At 37.5% G+C, this 16,300-nt stretch overlaps 1 protein-coding gene across 1 annotated transcript in view; it reads left to right on the top strand.

The window, feature by feature from the left end:
- Nucleotides 1-16,300, top strand: part of TMEM41B (transmembrane protein 41B) — a 46,086-nt gene that overhangs the window by 26,857 nt on the left and 2,929 nt on the right. The window contains exons 3-6 of the mRNA XM_021001951.1: nt 2,496-2,624; nt 10,213-10,306; nt 11,134-11,238; nt 15,530-15,668. Coding sequence (XP_020857610.1) covers nt 2,496-2,624; nt 10,213-10,306; nt 11,134-11,238; nt 15,530-15,668 — 467 coding nt within the window. The remainder of the gene's footprint in view (nt 1-2,495; nt 2,625-10,212; nt 10,307-11,133; nt 11,239-15,529; nt 15,669-16,300) is intronic.

Here is a 16,300-nt window from a genome sequence, read left to right as displayed (position 1 = left end):
AGAAATCATAAGAGACTTATTAAGGTTGAACTGTTTACATTCCTGCATGGAAAGATGATATTAGTAACTCATGAGTCCTTTGTCAGTATTAGGGTAATGGGAGGGGGAAAAAAATTATACGTATGTACACATAGATAGAGGGCACAGGATGAGCTGAAGAAGAAGGGATGATATCTGGAAAATAAAATAAAGGGATGAGAGAAGATTATACTGGGAGGAGAAAGGGAGAAGTAGAATGGCGTAAATTATCTCACATGAAACAGACAAGAAAAGGCTTTTACAGTGGAGGGAAAATGAGGGATGGTGAGAGGGAATGAGGGAATCTTATTCTCATAGGATTTGGCTTAAGGAGGGAATAACATACACAATGGGTATGGAAATCTGTCTTACCCTACAGGAAAATAAGGGGGGAAGGGGATAAGAGAACAGGGGGTTGATAGAGGGGAGGTAGACTGGGGGAGGGGATAATCAAAAGCAAACACTTCTGAGGAGGGACAGGTCAAAAGAGAGAATAGAATAAATGTAGGATAGATGAAGGGAAATATACTTAGTTTTCACAACAGGGCCACTAATTTTTTTTTTTAGGCAGTTGCGGTTAAGTGACTTGCCCAGGGTCACATAGCTTGTAAGTGTCAAGTGTTTGGTCAGAGGAAGGATTTGAACTGAGGTCCTCCTGACTTCAGGGCCAGTGCTCTATCCACTGCGCCACCTAGCTGCCCCTTACAGGACTACTATGGAAGTGTTTTGCATGACTACACATCTATAACCTGTATTGAGATGCTTGCCTTTTCAATAAGGGTGGGTGGGGAGGGAGGAAGGGAGAAAATTTGGAACCCAAAGTTTTAAAAACACATGTTAAAATAAAAAAAAAAATGGAATAATTGATGAGAAATGTGTTTAAACTTATTTTTATTTTTAGCCTATATATATATATATATCAACTTTGATGTTGAACTATGGATTATTTAAAATGCCATGTGTGTAATTTTAAAATAAATCTAGAAGGGAGCAGCTAGGTGGTGCAGTGGATAGAGCACCGGCTCTGAACTCAGGAGGAGCTGAGTTCATATCCGGCCTCAGACGAAACACTTGACACTTACCAGCTGTGTGACCCTGGGCAAGTCACTTAACCCCAATTACCTAAAATAAATAAATAAATGAAAATTGGAAAAAAAACTAGAGACTTTTAAGATTATGAACATTTTTCAAAGTGTTGTGTGTTTTATGTGCAGTTATATTATTACTGGTATTTCCCTACTTTTACGTAATTTTAATTTTCTCTAAATATTGGCTTTACAGTGTTTACCCAGTTATTTTGGAATCTTCCCAATATTGCTCAATAAGCACAGTTCCTTTATGGCTTATGAAATTCAGTGACAGAAGGAACTCTGTGGACTGTTGAACTTTGGTGGTTGTGAATTTGGATTTGGTCTTTGGCTAAATGAACACACTTAGGCCAGCAGCGTGCTTTTGCCTTCCACCGGTGGAATGTAAGCGCCTTAAGATTGGAGTTTCCTATCTTTCTTTGTAGTTGAAGTGCCTGGTTCCCTGGAGGGATTTGTTGTTTGTTGTTTGTTCTCAAAGAGGACCATGCCAAGAGAGGAGTGATGCCATGACGTGCAAGGGAATTGGATTTAAGTGAGGGAAGAGGGCTGTGCAAAGTCACCACCTCACTTTCTCCTCCAGAGCCATCTGGGTCCAGTGGCCAGATAGAGACCAGGACAACTGGAGATGGCCCAGCATGCAGTAGAAGAAACTTTGGCCTTTTTAAGTTAAGGTCTTTAACAAGTCTCACTTTGACTGAGGCCTTCAATGATTAAGACTTGGTAAGAAATGAGGCAGAGAATGGCCTCTGTTACTTAGTTTAAAAAAAAAATCAAATGCTTATAGATGGGCTGAACAGACTACTAAGTGCTTCCCATGGACAAGCAGCTCTGCTACACCAAGGGATACAGAGATAACAAGCAATGTATACTCCCTGTCTGCAAGGATTTTGTAGTTGAACATATACATTTGATAACAATAAAAGAGAGAACCAAACTGAGAAAAGGTAAAGAATTTATTAAGCACTGATGATGTGCCAGGAACAGTGCTAAGCCTGAGGATACGGACACGAGCGAGCAAGATAGGCCTTGATATAAGGAACTTATATATTTTAATGGAGGAAGATAATACATCGGGGGGGGGAACTAGAAGGGAGTATGATATGCATTGGCTGGCCTGATGAGGTGGTGTTAGTGGCATGGGAGCCTGATTCTGGGCAAGGGAAGGCACAGTTCATCTCTCTGAGCTGATAACCGTGGGGCAGCAGAATCCAGAGTTAGGCTAGGAGAAAAGATGAGGCTAATGCCAGAGTGAAAGAAAGCATTGACTAATTTCGGAGAAGACTTAATGTTTACCACTTTATCTTTTAAAATCATTAAAAAAAACACAATTTAGTAATTTTTTTCTGAACTAAATTAAAAAGAAACATTAACTTTCTTTTATTTCTTCAGGGAAGAAAGAGCAAACATGAAGGTTCCTAGAGACATGGATGACGCCAAGGCACTAGGAAAAGTTTTATCCAAATACAAGGACACCTTTTATGTACAAGTACTTGTAGCTTATTTTGCTACATATATTTTGTATCCTTTTTTATGAAAAACATCTTCTAGCTGTATGCAGGTAATGAAAAAGAGTTTCTTTTAGTGTTCTGTTTAACAAGGGCAATTTTTGTTAATTGTGAAAGTGACATTTGTAATTATATTTCTTTTCCTATCATTTATTTCCCATCTACCCAATTTCCAAATTAACTTGGAGCTTACAGTTCTTTAAATTGTGTCCTTTTTTTCTAATTTAATCTTTCCTCATTCTTCTTGATAAATGAAAAGATTAATTCCTTAATATCAAAAGTAAGGATAATTATTTCATTACTTCTTTGTAATTTATAAAATATTATTCACTGTAATACTTTTTATACTTTTACCTTGTTCCCATCAGTCATGTCCTATATTTTATACTCTCTTGGGCTATTGTTCCCTCTTTTTTTGTATCTTTTACAAATCACTAGCATTTTTATTATTGTTGTATATATTTTGTATTTCAGTTTATTCAACTACAGCAGCCTTTCATAGATGCCTGGTTATGGTGTGGAGGTGACTCTGGGCCGTAGAAAGCTGTGACTCTGGATCATAGCTCTAGCAGGGCCTACTGAGAGCTGAACAGACTTTTGAGTGTCAGCGCAGTGACAGATTCTGTGTCTTCTGAGGACCAGCCAAGCTATATTAGAAAGGCTTACCACCAGGCGAATGGCAGGGTGACGAATGTTCTATTGCAGTTCATAAAAACTGTCCTTTCTTTTTTGTTTTTGTTTTTGTTTTCTTTTTGGCTAGGCAGTGGGGTTAAGTGATTTGCCCAGGGTCACACAGCTAGTATGTGTTATGTGTCTGAGGCCGGATTTGAACTAAGGTCCTCTTGAATCCAGGGCCGGTGCTCTATCCACTGCGCCATCTAGCTGCCCCACAAACTGTCCTTTCAAGTGTGCAAGGATTGCAACTTGGAAAGGTCAGGTCTCTCAGTACAGTACATGTTGCTTGTTTGAGGGCTGGCATAGCTTGGTTTGGACCAACCACAAGAGCCCCATCCTAAAGCAGTATCCTAAGGTGTTAGGGGGACTGTGATCTGAATCAGTGGAGGATGTATACTCTGATACCAATTATCTATGATGTCATTGAAGTCACGGGGCATTGAGGTAATATATATAAATGTGTATGCACACATATGTGTATCTTTCCCTCTCCGCCTATCCCTGTCTCTGTCTCTCTGTATATCTGGATGTGGACCTATGATTTTATTGATTTAGGGAACTCCTAGTATGGAACTTCCCTCAGGAATGCAGATTGGCTTCTCCTGAATTTCCTGGGGCAATTAAATGACTTGTCCATAGTTACATAGCCAGTTTGTGTTAGAAACAAGACTTCCTCTATTTCACCATGCTGTGTCCGGATGCATCAATGTGGGGGTTCCCTCTGGTGATGAAGATTGTAACATCTTCTCTCTTGCTCAGATGTTTGATGGCATCCTTAACTCAGCTTATCCTTCATGATTCCTTATTCAGAGCATGTTGCAGCTAGCTCAACCATACCATGTGCCTTTCTGTTGCCTTTGGATGGTCCTCATTTCATTTCTTCAGAGAGTCTTGCTCGCATACACCACCACCAGGGTATTAGCAGTGTTTTATAAAAAAAGAGATCTTTGTGTCAGGGAGAAACTCAGGGTTTGTTGAAAGAACTTTGCGATTTTTCAAAGGTAATACTGCCTACTCTTGTGCAACTTAGGCTCCAACTCATTGACCATTTGTTCTGTCTTTCCAAAGTATAAACACATATACACATAAGGATGCACACAAACATGCATGTATTTTGTGTATCGACAAATATCACAGATTGTACATTCAACTTTATGCCACAAAAGATTATGGATCTCATTTAGGACTTGGCTCCACAGTGTTCCAGGACTTGGTGTGGTATGTTATTTTCAAAGATAAAGCATCCAGAATTTCTCATTAAGCACTTACTGTGTTCCAGACATTGTGTTAAGTTCTGAAGATAGAGAATACAAGCAAAAAGTAAGACAGTCACTGTCCTCATAGAGCTTACATTCTAACGGGAGAAGAAGATAACACATAACAGGGAGCTAGAAAGGGAACATAGGGAGTCAAAATGAAGCGTGATTGGCCTGGGTCTGTCCCCAAAATGGAGACTCTCCAGAAGGAATTCGCCAGTGGGAGAAGGGGGGGCAACTTGGTGGAGCATCTGAAGTCCCTCGCCATCTTACTAAGGGTCCCACTTTACTTAGACTTTTATACAATCTCTTCCATAAGAGCAGTAAGCACCTTTGGTGAGCCAATGTCACTGGTTTATGTTTTGCCTGATACTACTGATCAGAAGGTTCTTGAATAAGATTCTCTTTTCTTATGTCTTTTGAGGAATTTTGAATATTTTTAATACATAAATGGGAGACACCTGGAGAAAGGACTTTTAAGAGGGAGTATTTTGCACTAATGAATGAAGTACTTTTTTTTTCATATTCAGCAAACAGTAAGCACAGTTGGATTCAGAAATTCTTCTGTCTTTTAATCAGTTGTGTGATGGTAAATGTCATTTGCTGTTGAATATTGCTTTCTACCTTTTCATAATCTAATATTCTCATCAAGGATGTAGGTTATTCTCATCAAACATTTTTATAGATGAGAAAATAGCCATCTATATTGACTGATGTTATGTATCACTTTTTTTGTGGTAATAATAAGGGTTTAGGGTTTTTTTCTGTTTGTTTATTTTCTTTAGAAACCTTGATTGTGTCACCTCTTTCTGAATTCTTGGTAGAATTTCTCTAACTCCTCATTCTCATTCAGTTCCTTTAATAGGATGTCCATGAATTACTTGTGGGACAAAAGATCTTACATTTAAAGCAGCAGTAGTCAAGTTAATGTTTACAGGTTTTCTAACAATTATGGGATTCTTAGCATCCTCTCTGTTCTCTTCTTCATTTCTTTCATCATCACTTTAGAAGTGGAAGTGGGGAGGGAGGGGAATTGAACAGGACTGAGGGACATTTATTTACTTTTTGTCTCATGGGTTGCTCTCAAGGAATTTATTACCAAGTGGCTAGAGTCCTGGTGATGAACCTTTCTGCCCTTGCTAAGCCAGTCCTCAGAAAACAAGCCTCCTCTTCTGCGAGGACTATATTTGAAGCTTTTCTAGACTCTTGTAGAACTTGTTCTTCGTTGGCATATCCTTCAAGAATGCAGTGTCACTTCCATGCTAGTGGTAGGACTGGTAGAGAACGCTGAGTTCATCAAATTCAAACCCCCTCCTTTTGTGTAGGAAGAAATAGATTCTGTGCTGTGAAATGCTTTGTCTGCTCTACAGTCACACAGCTAGTTAGTGACTGAACTAGGATGAAGACAATAATTGATTGACTCAGAGCTGTAGTGTTTTAATACACCTTGTTGCTTCTTATGAATACCTTGTTATGTTTCTTTTAAATTAGCAGCATCAATGAAAATTTCCCTAATTGAAAATCTCAGCAATATCTAATATTTATACATAGGACCAACTTATTCCTTTATTTTATAAAATATGTAGTGGTGAATATTGTATACCATATCTCATCATTCTACTGTTCTACTCATAGATCTTGAGGCTAGTAGCATCAGAGAAGCTCATATGCATAGAAGATGATGAGAGTATTTAGTTTTTATTCAGTCTAATTAAATTAGCCATATAAATTAAGACATTCCTCTAATTAACAACTTACAGGTTACAAATATAATACACTGAAATCAATGTACCAAGCAGCGCCCTCCATTTCTTTTGACCTTTGTCAGATATTTATACAGTTTTTGTTTGCAGAAAATTAGGCTTTTGTTCCCTAATTGGTGGAGCTTAACAAAGCAGATAGCTTAAGAAAGAATGATGGTTAGCATTGCCAAATGTGGATAGAAATAATGAACAGGGCTTAGGTGGTGGTAGGTTTTCCTTTTTTCTCCAACCTAATTATAAGACTGATTGACAACCAAGATATATGCACTGTATACAGTGGGTTGGGCTCTTGCTCTGTGGGACCTTTTGGACTAATTAGTTCACTGTTAGAAGTTTAGTATTTACTGGGAGCAAGAGAGAGACTTTTATACTTTTATTAAGATGGCAGCATGCTCTTCATAATATCAACAATCTCATTTAATAAGCATAATTGATACATTAGATCTCACAACAGCTTTGCAAAACCTCTCTAAGGGGTAGCTGGGTGGTGCAGTGGATAGAGCAACATGAGTTCAAACCCGGCCTCAGACCAAACACTTGACACTTACTAGCTGGGTGACCCTGGGCAAGTTGCCCCAATTGCCTTAAAACAAAACAAACCAAGCAAAAAACACTCTCTAATATCTTTTGCTTGAGACAAATTGTAACATCCTTCCTGTGAAATTAATTGTCTTTTGTAAAGTGTAATACCTTTCATTTATTTATTTATTTAAATTTAAGCAGAGAATGTTTAACCTTTAATGTTTGTAACCTTTTTAAGGAATCGATTTGAGTTTGTTCCCCCATATCCAGGGAAGGTATAGGCATTGACAGCTCTGGCAAACACTCCCTTCCAATAGAATTTTCTTGTACTTCAAGGACCTGTAATTTCCTTTATATTGCAGCCTTAGTGGACAGAGTGCTGGGCTTGAACTCAGGAAGACATAGGGCAAAAATTTGCTTCTGACACTTAACTATGTGAGTTGAGTAAGTTTCTTAAGCTCCTTGAAAAAGTCACTTATACTCTTTGGGCCTCTGTTTGCTTATCTGTAAGATGAGACGGTTGAGCTGAATGGCTTCTGAGGTTTTTCCAGCTCTAGACATATGATCCTATGAGACTTAGTTTCCCTATCTGTAAAATGAGAATAAGACCTATATAGTACTTATCCCATAGAACTGTTGTGGGCTCAAATGTGATAATGTTTATAAAATTCTTTGCACCTTAAGATATTACATGACTGTCAGTTAATTATAACCTAGTGAGTGTTTCTGAGTTGCTGTGGTCATAAACTTTTAATTTTGCTAAGCTGGTGCTCACATTAGAGACATGGTCCATTAATAGACCGTACTTGGAGTCTTTGGTGGGGAAGTGCTTGAACTGTATTAGCATATAGCCTTCACGAACCCAGAGTCACCTCAGTTCCATGATGGATGTAACATTAGGGGAGAATAAAATAGCCCTTAATTATAGAAAATGTTTCCTGTTTGAAGAAAAAAACAATGAATAAAAAAGCACTATAAGTTTAGGATTAAAATGATTAATTATTTTGGTTCAGTTGTTTTGTCTGTAGCCTTTGTTATTGTCTTTTGTATCCAATTCCTTTATTGGTTTTAATATTAAATAGTATTTAAATATCATATTTCATTGCATTATCGTCACAGGTTTTATGCCAGTTTTTTTGCAAAAAGTAGGGTATGGCCATGATGTGAAGCTTTTTTTTTTTTAAAGGAGATGTGTATATATCACTTCCATAAGCTTTTGAGTTTTAAATTTTTTTCCTCCTCCCTTCCCACCTCCCTCCCCAAGACAGCGCGCAATCTGATATAGGCTATATGTATACATTCCAATTAAACATATTTTCATATTAGTGATGTTGTAATTAAGAATTAGAACCCATAGGAGGAACCACTAGAAAGAGGAAACAAAACACAACAGAAGAAAAAAAAATAGCAAATAGTGTGCTTTGATCTGCATTCAAACTCCATAGTTCTTTCTTTGGATGTGGATAGCATTTTCCATCATGAGACCTTTGGAGATGTCTTAGATCCTTGCATTGCTGAGAAGGGCTAAGACCATCAAAGTTAGTCATTGCACAACATGGCTGTTACTGTGTACAATGTTCTCCTGGTTCTGCTCACTTCACAGCATCAGTCCATACAAGTCTTTCCTGGTTTTTCTGAAGTCAGCCTGTTCATCATTTCTTATAGCACAGTAGTGTTCCATTACATTCATATACCACAACTTGTTCAACCATTCCCCAGTTGATGGACAGCCTCTCAATTTCCAATTCTTTGCCACCACAAAAAGAGCTGCTGTAAGTATTTTTGTACGTGTGGTCCCTTTTCCCATGTTTATGATCTCTTTGGGATACAGCCCTAGAGGTGCTATTGCTGAGTCAAAGGGTATGCACATTTTTATAGCCCTTTGGGCCTAGTTCCAAATTGCTTTCCAAAATGGTTGGATCATTTCACAACTCCTATGTGAAGCTTTTAAAAACAGCTGTGCTGGTATTACTTAAAAATCATTTATTGCTAAACTGTCTTTGGTGCAAGATTAGGATGCATGGAATATTCATGAATATACGTTAAAAATGGGAAGATGCAGGTCTTACCATTTCACATGACTTACTCAAGGCAGCTTTGCCTGCTTGTCTGCTTGCCTGCTTGCCTTGTGCCTATGGCTCTTTATTGGGTGAGTAACAGTTCCATTACTACTGCAGCACTCTAAACAAACCATAAAAGTTGGCTTTCGGAAATATACTGACAATGGATGTGCGCTGAGAATTCTAGGCTCATACAAAGTGTGAGAGATAAATAGGTATCCGTATGCTACTGGTGAATACATTGTTGCTCTGTTTACCTTTCAAGTGGCATAATGAACAAAATTATACCATGTGATGATTATGCAATGAAAAGTTATAAACCAATTTTTAGACTGGGAAAAACACAGACAAAAAACCAGGGTGTGACGATTATGTGGTGGCAATGATTAAAGATAGTATTAAGATAGTATTAAAATCTGTCAGTTATGCTACTAATAATTATTACCAAATTAACTTAGATTTCCAGATTATGAATTTTATGTTTACGTATGATTTATTTACAATTACATTTTGTTTATGTATAATTTTATACATTTATTATATAATGATTAGACATTAATTGTTTTTAAGCATTCTAATTTTCTTTACACATTTTGTATCTTAGACTAAAACAGTTGGAATTGAGGAAGTCTTATTGAAGAGGTCCTTTTAAACTTGCTAGACAAGAGGAAAAACTTTTGTGTTAAAGGAGATTGCCAAGACATTGTATTTCCTTGTTTTTGTTAATGCCATCACAAATTATAATACAGTATAATAACTTAAAATACAAATGTTGTTTAACCATGTACATCTTTATTTTAAAATTTTGAACTTTTTAAATTTTAATTTAAGGAGGGAGGGGAAGAGATTAACTTTATTTTCTACCCCCAAGCTAATATAATTCTATTTAGATTTTTATAAAATATCTTAATGTTTTATTGTCTAATATAGCCTCTATTTTTTTTATTAGTAAAAAATTTGTATTTTGTGGAAACATTCCTGCTTAAATTTGAAATGGTCTGTCAGCAAAGCAAGTAATTGGCGACCAAATTTTTATGGTTTTTAAGTTTGGAATATTAGTATGCCAAATTTTCTTAAACTAGGGCATTTTATTAGCATAATTATACTGGCCTTATTAACCCCATGGACAGCAACCTTTATAGTTAAGACATTCTACTAATATAAAAAAGTGAATTATGACAGTATGTAGAAATCAAACCTGTTGAGTGTTATGTTCATGTGGGTTGTTTTGTAAACCATACCGTATACATTATTCGAAGAAGTGTTGAATTTCTGTCCTTTTGAGGATTTCATTATATTTTAATCCTTAACCATTAAGTTTACAGCTTGCAAACATTTGCTATTCCAGGGTCTATATTTCTCAGTATTCTCTCAGGGTTTCTTTATCCCTTTCCACTAGCCTTATTCCTTGTTTGTTTGGTAAGTATGTATGCATGTATGTATGTGTGTATGTATGTATGGGTGTGTGGCTACATACCAACACCCACCCACACCCACACACATATATATCTTTGTAAGGAGCAGTGGGGAAATGATTTTAAAGTTGGATGTGATGATATCCTAGGGACGCTCTGTGACATGAGGTTTAGCAAAAGCTCAGTGGCTGTGTAGCTTATAAAAATCCTCCAGGAAAAGCTGTACCATTTGATGAGACAGTACAGAGCAGCTCTGTTAGCTGTCACCTGTTCTGTCTGTCCCAGAGCATACTGATCTTTGGTGAGTCACATATTGGAAAGGAGGTGTAGTTTTTGATTTGGCAGACTATAAAGACTACTTGAGAATAGTGGTTTGGGGTAAAGCAAATCAGTGCCTTGATTAGTTTGAGATTTTATCTTGAAAAATGCTTTTCTTAGCTAAAATTAGCTATTTTTATAAACTTGCCTGTGTGAGTCCTATAATAGAGCCTCATTATAAGGGTGGCCTTGGGCAGAAAGAAGATCCAGATAAATGGTACCTGATTTCTCTTATTCTTTTATGTTAAATCTGTGCAGCGGTTTTCATTAGATCCTGACTCTGCCACTTATCTGTGTGACCTTGGGCAAGTCACCTATCTGCTTTGGGCTTCAGGCTCCCCATTTCCAAAATAAGAAGGTTGGACTGAATGATTTCTGAGGTCCTTTCTAGTTCTAAATCTGTGATCTTAAGGACCACATGAAATGAGACTAGGTGAATCCTTAGAGTGAAAAGGGCCTTACCAGTCAGGTGAGGAAGTACAATTGTGCTCATAGCTTTCTATTGCTTTCTAGTGCTCTGGACTTGGCGCCTCCTTCTGTTACATGCTTTCGTATTTGGTTGGGAGACCAGTGGTATACAAGTATTTAACAGAAAAGGCAGTGAAATGGTCACAGCAGGTAAAAACCTTCTTTGTATTGATACTGTTTTATATGCTACTTATGCCTTTGATAATGTAATGCTAAATGTATCATCCTTACTATGTCCAAACATCCTTACTTAAAATAACATGGGGCTTGTCTGAAAGAAACAATAAAATGGACAGTTAAGAATTTTGATTGAAACGTAAACTATTTTATTGTTGGTGCTCTATTTCTTTAGATCTTTGCTTATCACTGTGGCATCAATAATGAGATTCAAAATAGATGCGCCACTTCCCAGTGGAGGGGAACATTTATACTTTGGGTGGGAGGTGTTCTAAATGAAGAGGTTCCTTCTGAGATTCTGTGATGCCGAATACAAAAAAAAGTTATCCATGTGCTTTTAATTAAGTTACTTATAGTGTGTTTCAGAACTTAGGCAGCCACTCAATGTTTATTGAAAGAAAAAGAGCTGTTTAATTTCCTGCAAATGAAAAATTTCATTTCAGTGAATTTAACGTCTTACACGATCACAGTATTTTAGCAATTACTTCCCATAATCATTAAAAGCCAAATTTTGATTTAAATTTTCTGTGATGTTTTTAAATGACTTAATTTAATCTTATCTGAAAAGGTCACAAATCACTTAAAAATTTTTTTTTGTTTTAGAATGAGGTCTCTTACAGATTAAGTTCTTTAGGTATAATTGCTACTGAACTTACATAGTGTTATTGCTAATCCTCCCAAGCAATTTATGGGAATTATATAATTTGACTCCAGATTTTGTGGGATTTTACTTTTGCTGTTGCCTACATTACTAATCTGTTAACTTCTAAAATTTTTGTGATGTCACTAGCCCAGTAGGAAATTGAGGTTTGTATTTAATAGGCGTGTTTATGTATGTTCACTTACTGCTATATACAAACTTCTGTGCTTTGCAGGTACCTTCACTGAAAATAAATGGATGATGCTTTTTTTACTTAGACTTTTAGAATGGATTTTTAGGTGTCATTCTAAATCTTTAATATCAAAACATCTTAGTTTTAGACTTTAGACTGGGTTTTGTTAAAGTTAAACCTCCTGAGCCTGAGTCTAATAGTCTAGACCTGTATTTCCAGGATCCAGTCAGACCTGGACCAAGAATCTGGCAGTAGATCTGGCAAATGATGTGCGTTAGTATTTTCATTCTTTAGTCATTTTAATTCTTTAAGTATTTATTTACCATCTACTGAGTGGTAGGCACAGGAAATACAAACTGCCTGCCCTCAAGGAACTGAAATCTACTGGGGGGGAAATAGTACATACAGAGACAAAATTTAAAATGTAGATACTTGGAGAATCATGGAAGGCCTCTGGTAGAAGGGATGTCACTTATCTGATTCTTGCCAGGAGCTTGAGATTCCACTAAGCAGAGAGATGAGGATCGAGATTATTCTAGGCTGGGGAGTCATATGCAGGAAATAGCAAGGAGAACAGTTGGACTGGAATGTAACTTACTGAAGACGGAGTGGAGGATAAGAAATTAGTCTGGAAGGATAGGTTGGAGCCATATTTTGAAAGACTACAGTATGTGTATGTGGGGTTTTTGTGTGTGTGAAGGACTCTAAATGATAGACAGAAGAGCTTATATTTTATCCTGTAGACAGTAGTCAGATGTTGAAATTTCTTCAGGAAGGGAATGACTTGGTCAGATCTGTGCTTTAAGAGTACCACTTTAACATAGCCATTTCAGGAATTTATTTGGTTTGACTGTGCATTTTTGTTTTTCAGTGGGAGGTGAGGGAGGTAAGAGGGAGAGAAGGTGGATTTTTGTTTAAAACTTTTTTTAATTAAAAAAATATCATCAGTTGAGCAGATATGGCAGGAGTATTAGAGAGGGGAGAGACGAGGCAGGGAGGCCCGCAAAAAGAAACTGTTGCGATAGTGTAGGTAGTCCAGACAAGAAGTGATGAGAACCCAGACTAGCATGGTGGCTTTGTGGATTGAAGGAGTGGCATGAGGAAGATGATACAGAAATAGAATCCACAATAGCATCAATTGATTGAATGTGTGAAGAGTTGGGGAGAACAAAGAAATGAGGATGATTCTGAAGTTATGTACTTGGATGGCTGGAAGTATGGCTCCCCAGCAGAACTCAATAGAGTTAGGTTTAGGTAAAAAAGAAGGAGCTCTGTTGAGCAGACCTATTCCTTTCTGACTGATTGACTACCCCACTCTTTATGGCAGCTATTTGAAATCTTTTCATTTCTACTCTAGCCTCCCACTCCATCTCACCCTCCAGAAGACTTTGCTTCATACTTTGCTGAAAAAATTGAGATTATTCTCCAAAAGTTCCTTCTTTTTCCCTCTCATCTCATCTCACATATTCAGTCATCCTCCACCATTATTTCCTTCATCAGTCCAGTCTCCTTTTCCTTGCCAGAGCCCAACTCTCCTACATTTGCTCTTATTCCCATACACTTCCAATTTGTCCCCATTTGTCCTCCCTGCTTTCTTACCTAGGATATCCCAGATGTCTTTGTGCAGTTTTAAGCCAGTAAAGCTCCTTCCCTGCTCCCTACAAACATACCCTTGTTTCCCCACCCCTGTCCTATAATTTTTCCGTCTGAATGGTTAAACTCCTTGAGAAAGTGGTCTGCCCTCAAGGCCTCCACTTTCTCTCTCTTCTTTTGCATTCTGGCTTCTGACCTCATCATTCAGCTGTGAAATGGCTCTCTCTAAAGTTACCAGCGATCTCTTAATTGCCAAGTCTACTAGCCTTTTCCAGCATTTTGCACTGCTAGTCACCTGGACATCTCCTGGGTTTTCATGACAGACACGGCCTTCTCCTGATTCCTCTCCTCTCTGTCTGATCACGCCTTCTTAGTCTCCTCTTTGAGAGCCTCCCTGTGACTGTTGAGGACACCACCATCCTTTAGGTCATCCAGGCTCACAAATGTCACTGTCATCCTTGACTCCTCCCTCTCGTGCACATGTGGCATTTGAAGTTCTTCCTAGCCTGGTTGATTCCTCTCTTTTCAGGCGCTTCTTCCCGTGCTTTACATTCTAGCAGCATTGGTCTCCTTGCAGTTCTCTGAACGTGTGCTGCATTCCTGTGTGTGCACCTCTGCACTGACTCTCCCTCATATCTGTAATGCTCTGCTTCACTTCAGCCTCTTCGGTTCCCAGGCTTCTTCCAGACTCCACCAACGTGCCACCCATTCCAGGAAGCCTTTCCTGACCCCACTCTCCACCCCTGAGTGTCTTCCATCATTTCAGTATAGATCTTGTATTTGTTTACCTTGTTGTATCCCGTATTAGAATGTATGTTCCTTGAAGACAGATGATTTTTGCCTTCCTCTGCATCTTAATGTTTAGTACAGTGCTTGGAACATTGAGTTTAATAAATGCTTGTGGTTTTGGTCAGCAGTGTTAAATATGGAGATGTCAAAAGGATTATTATCCATAGTGAAGAGTTTAGGGTTGAATTTACAGATAAGGCAGAGACAAGGAGAAAACAGTGGCTCATGGAAAAAAGGAGCCCATCAGTTTTTACTTGTAACTTCAAGTGTGAATAAATATCATTTTCTTGTCCTCTGTCAGCCTCCTTCAGGTTACCTTTACCCAAAGGAAATGAAGGGTTCTGTTATAAGAGATTACTTTTTTTAAAAGGATTAAGTACCTAAAGTGGAGCTCTTTGCCCTCCAAATTTGCTACTCTTTCCTTACTGTGTATACTGAGAGACTTCTTATAACTGGAAATAACTTTACAAAATTTTTAGTTCAATTCTTACATTTTACAGATGAGGAAACTGAGGTCTCAAGAGGTAAAGACATTTATCCTTGCCTCCATAATGCATTTAGGTGGATTCAGGACAAGCAGATGAGTGTCTTACCTCCCATTCCATTGCTCTTTCTACTACACTATGCTGAATACTTGTGCTTCACTGCAGGGAATTTATAGATAAATATATGTTGTTTATTGCCCTAAAAAGCTAATGCTCTACTTTTGTCCTTAAAAAAGAAAGAAAGAAAGAAGCCCCAGTGATAAAATTATGGTAGAAATTGTGAGCACATACCCTAAAAGAAAACCCAGTTCTGTTACTTGTTAAAAAAAAATCAGAATTTATTTTACATTCAATATCTTATGCAAATGTATGCTGGGACAATTCCTTCATTGCCACCACTGAATATTTTCATGTATTTTTCCACTCATTTTCTGTTTTGTTCATTTCATCTGGATAAGATCAGAGTGATTAGCAGATGTATGCGTTTTAAGCTATTTTGAAAGAAAAGTTGGAATGCTAGATAAGAATTTGCTTGAATTCTAATCCTTTTCTCTTCTATGACAGGTTGAACGACATCGAGATCATCTCATTAACTACATAATATTTTTGAGAATAACTCCTTTTCTGCCTAACTGGTTTATTAATATAACATCTCCTGTTATAAATGTACCATTAAAAGTATTTTTTATTGGTACTTTTCTAGGTAAGACTTTAGTTGTACATGCTTTACTGAATACCACCTCTACTGGATACTGACTTAGAGGATGGGATTATATAAGAATTTAAAACTTTTGTTATATGAGAAGACAGTGGGTTAAGAAGAAGCCTGGGCCTCTTTTGTCTTGCAATTTCCCTTTTGATTTTATCTGGCATTATATCTTTGACATAAATGTGAATCATTTAAGGAAGTTGGTTGAATTTCATTCTCTGAAGAAAATTTAGCCGATTTTGAAATTTATCTGTGCACAGTCTGCTTAGAGGCAAAATAAATATTAGATGAACTTTAGTTCTTTCTGGTCAAGTCTGTTTTTCAGATTCCCATTAAAATACTGAGATAACAAAATGGGTAGTGATTTCTCAGATTTTTGGATCTTGCCAAAGTGGTTAATGCTTGCTTCTTTGCCACTTAGTAGACTGTCTTTGAGCTCTGCTGTGACCATTGCCCCCTCCAAAAATTACCCTGGTGAACAACTTCATGATAAACCTCAAAGCTTGGCTAATCCTGATTCCAAAGTGAAAGACAGACACACCTCATCCAGCCCTTGTCTAGAGTGAGTGGTGGGCTCTTTCTTAGTTTGTGCTGAGTTGCCAAAACTTCTGCAAATGCAGCATCAC

Source organism: Phascolarctos cinereus, unplaced genomic scaffold (genome assembly GCF_003287225.1).
Source record: "Phascolarctos cinereus isolate Bilbo 61053 unplaced genomic scaffold, phaCin_HiC Scaffold_9;HRSCAF=440, whole genome shotgun sequence".
NCBI classification, from domain to species: domain Eukaryota; kingdom Metazoa; phylum Chordata; class Mammalia; order Diprotodontia; family Phascolarctidae; genus Phascolarctos; species Phascolarctos cinereus.
The sequence above is the reverse complement of the archived record's forward strand: the minus strand, read 5'-3'. Positions and strand labels throughout refer to the sequence as shown.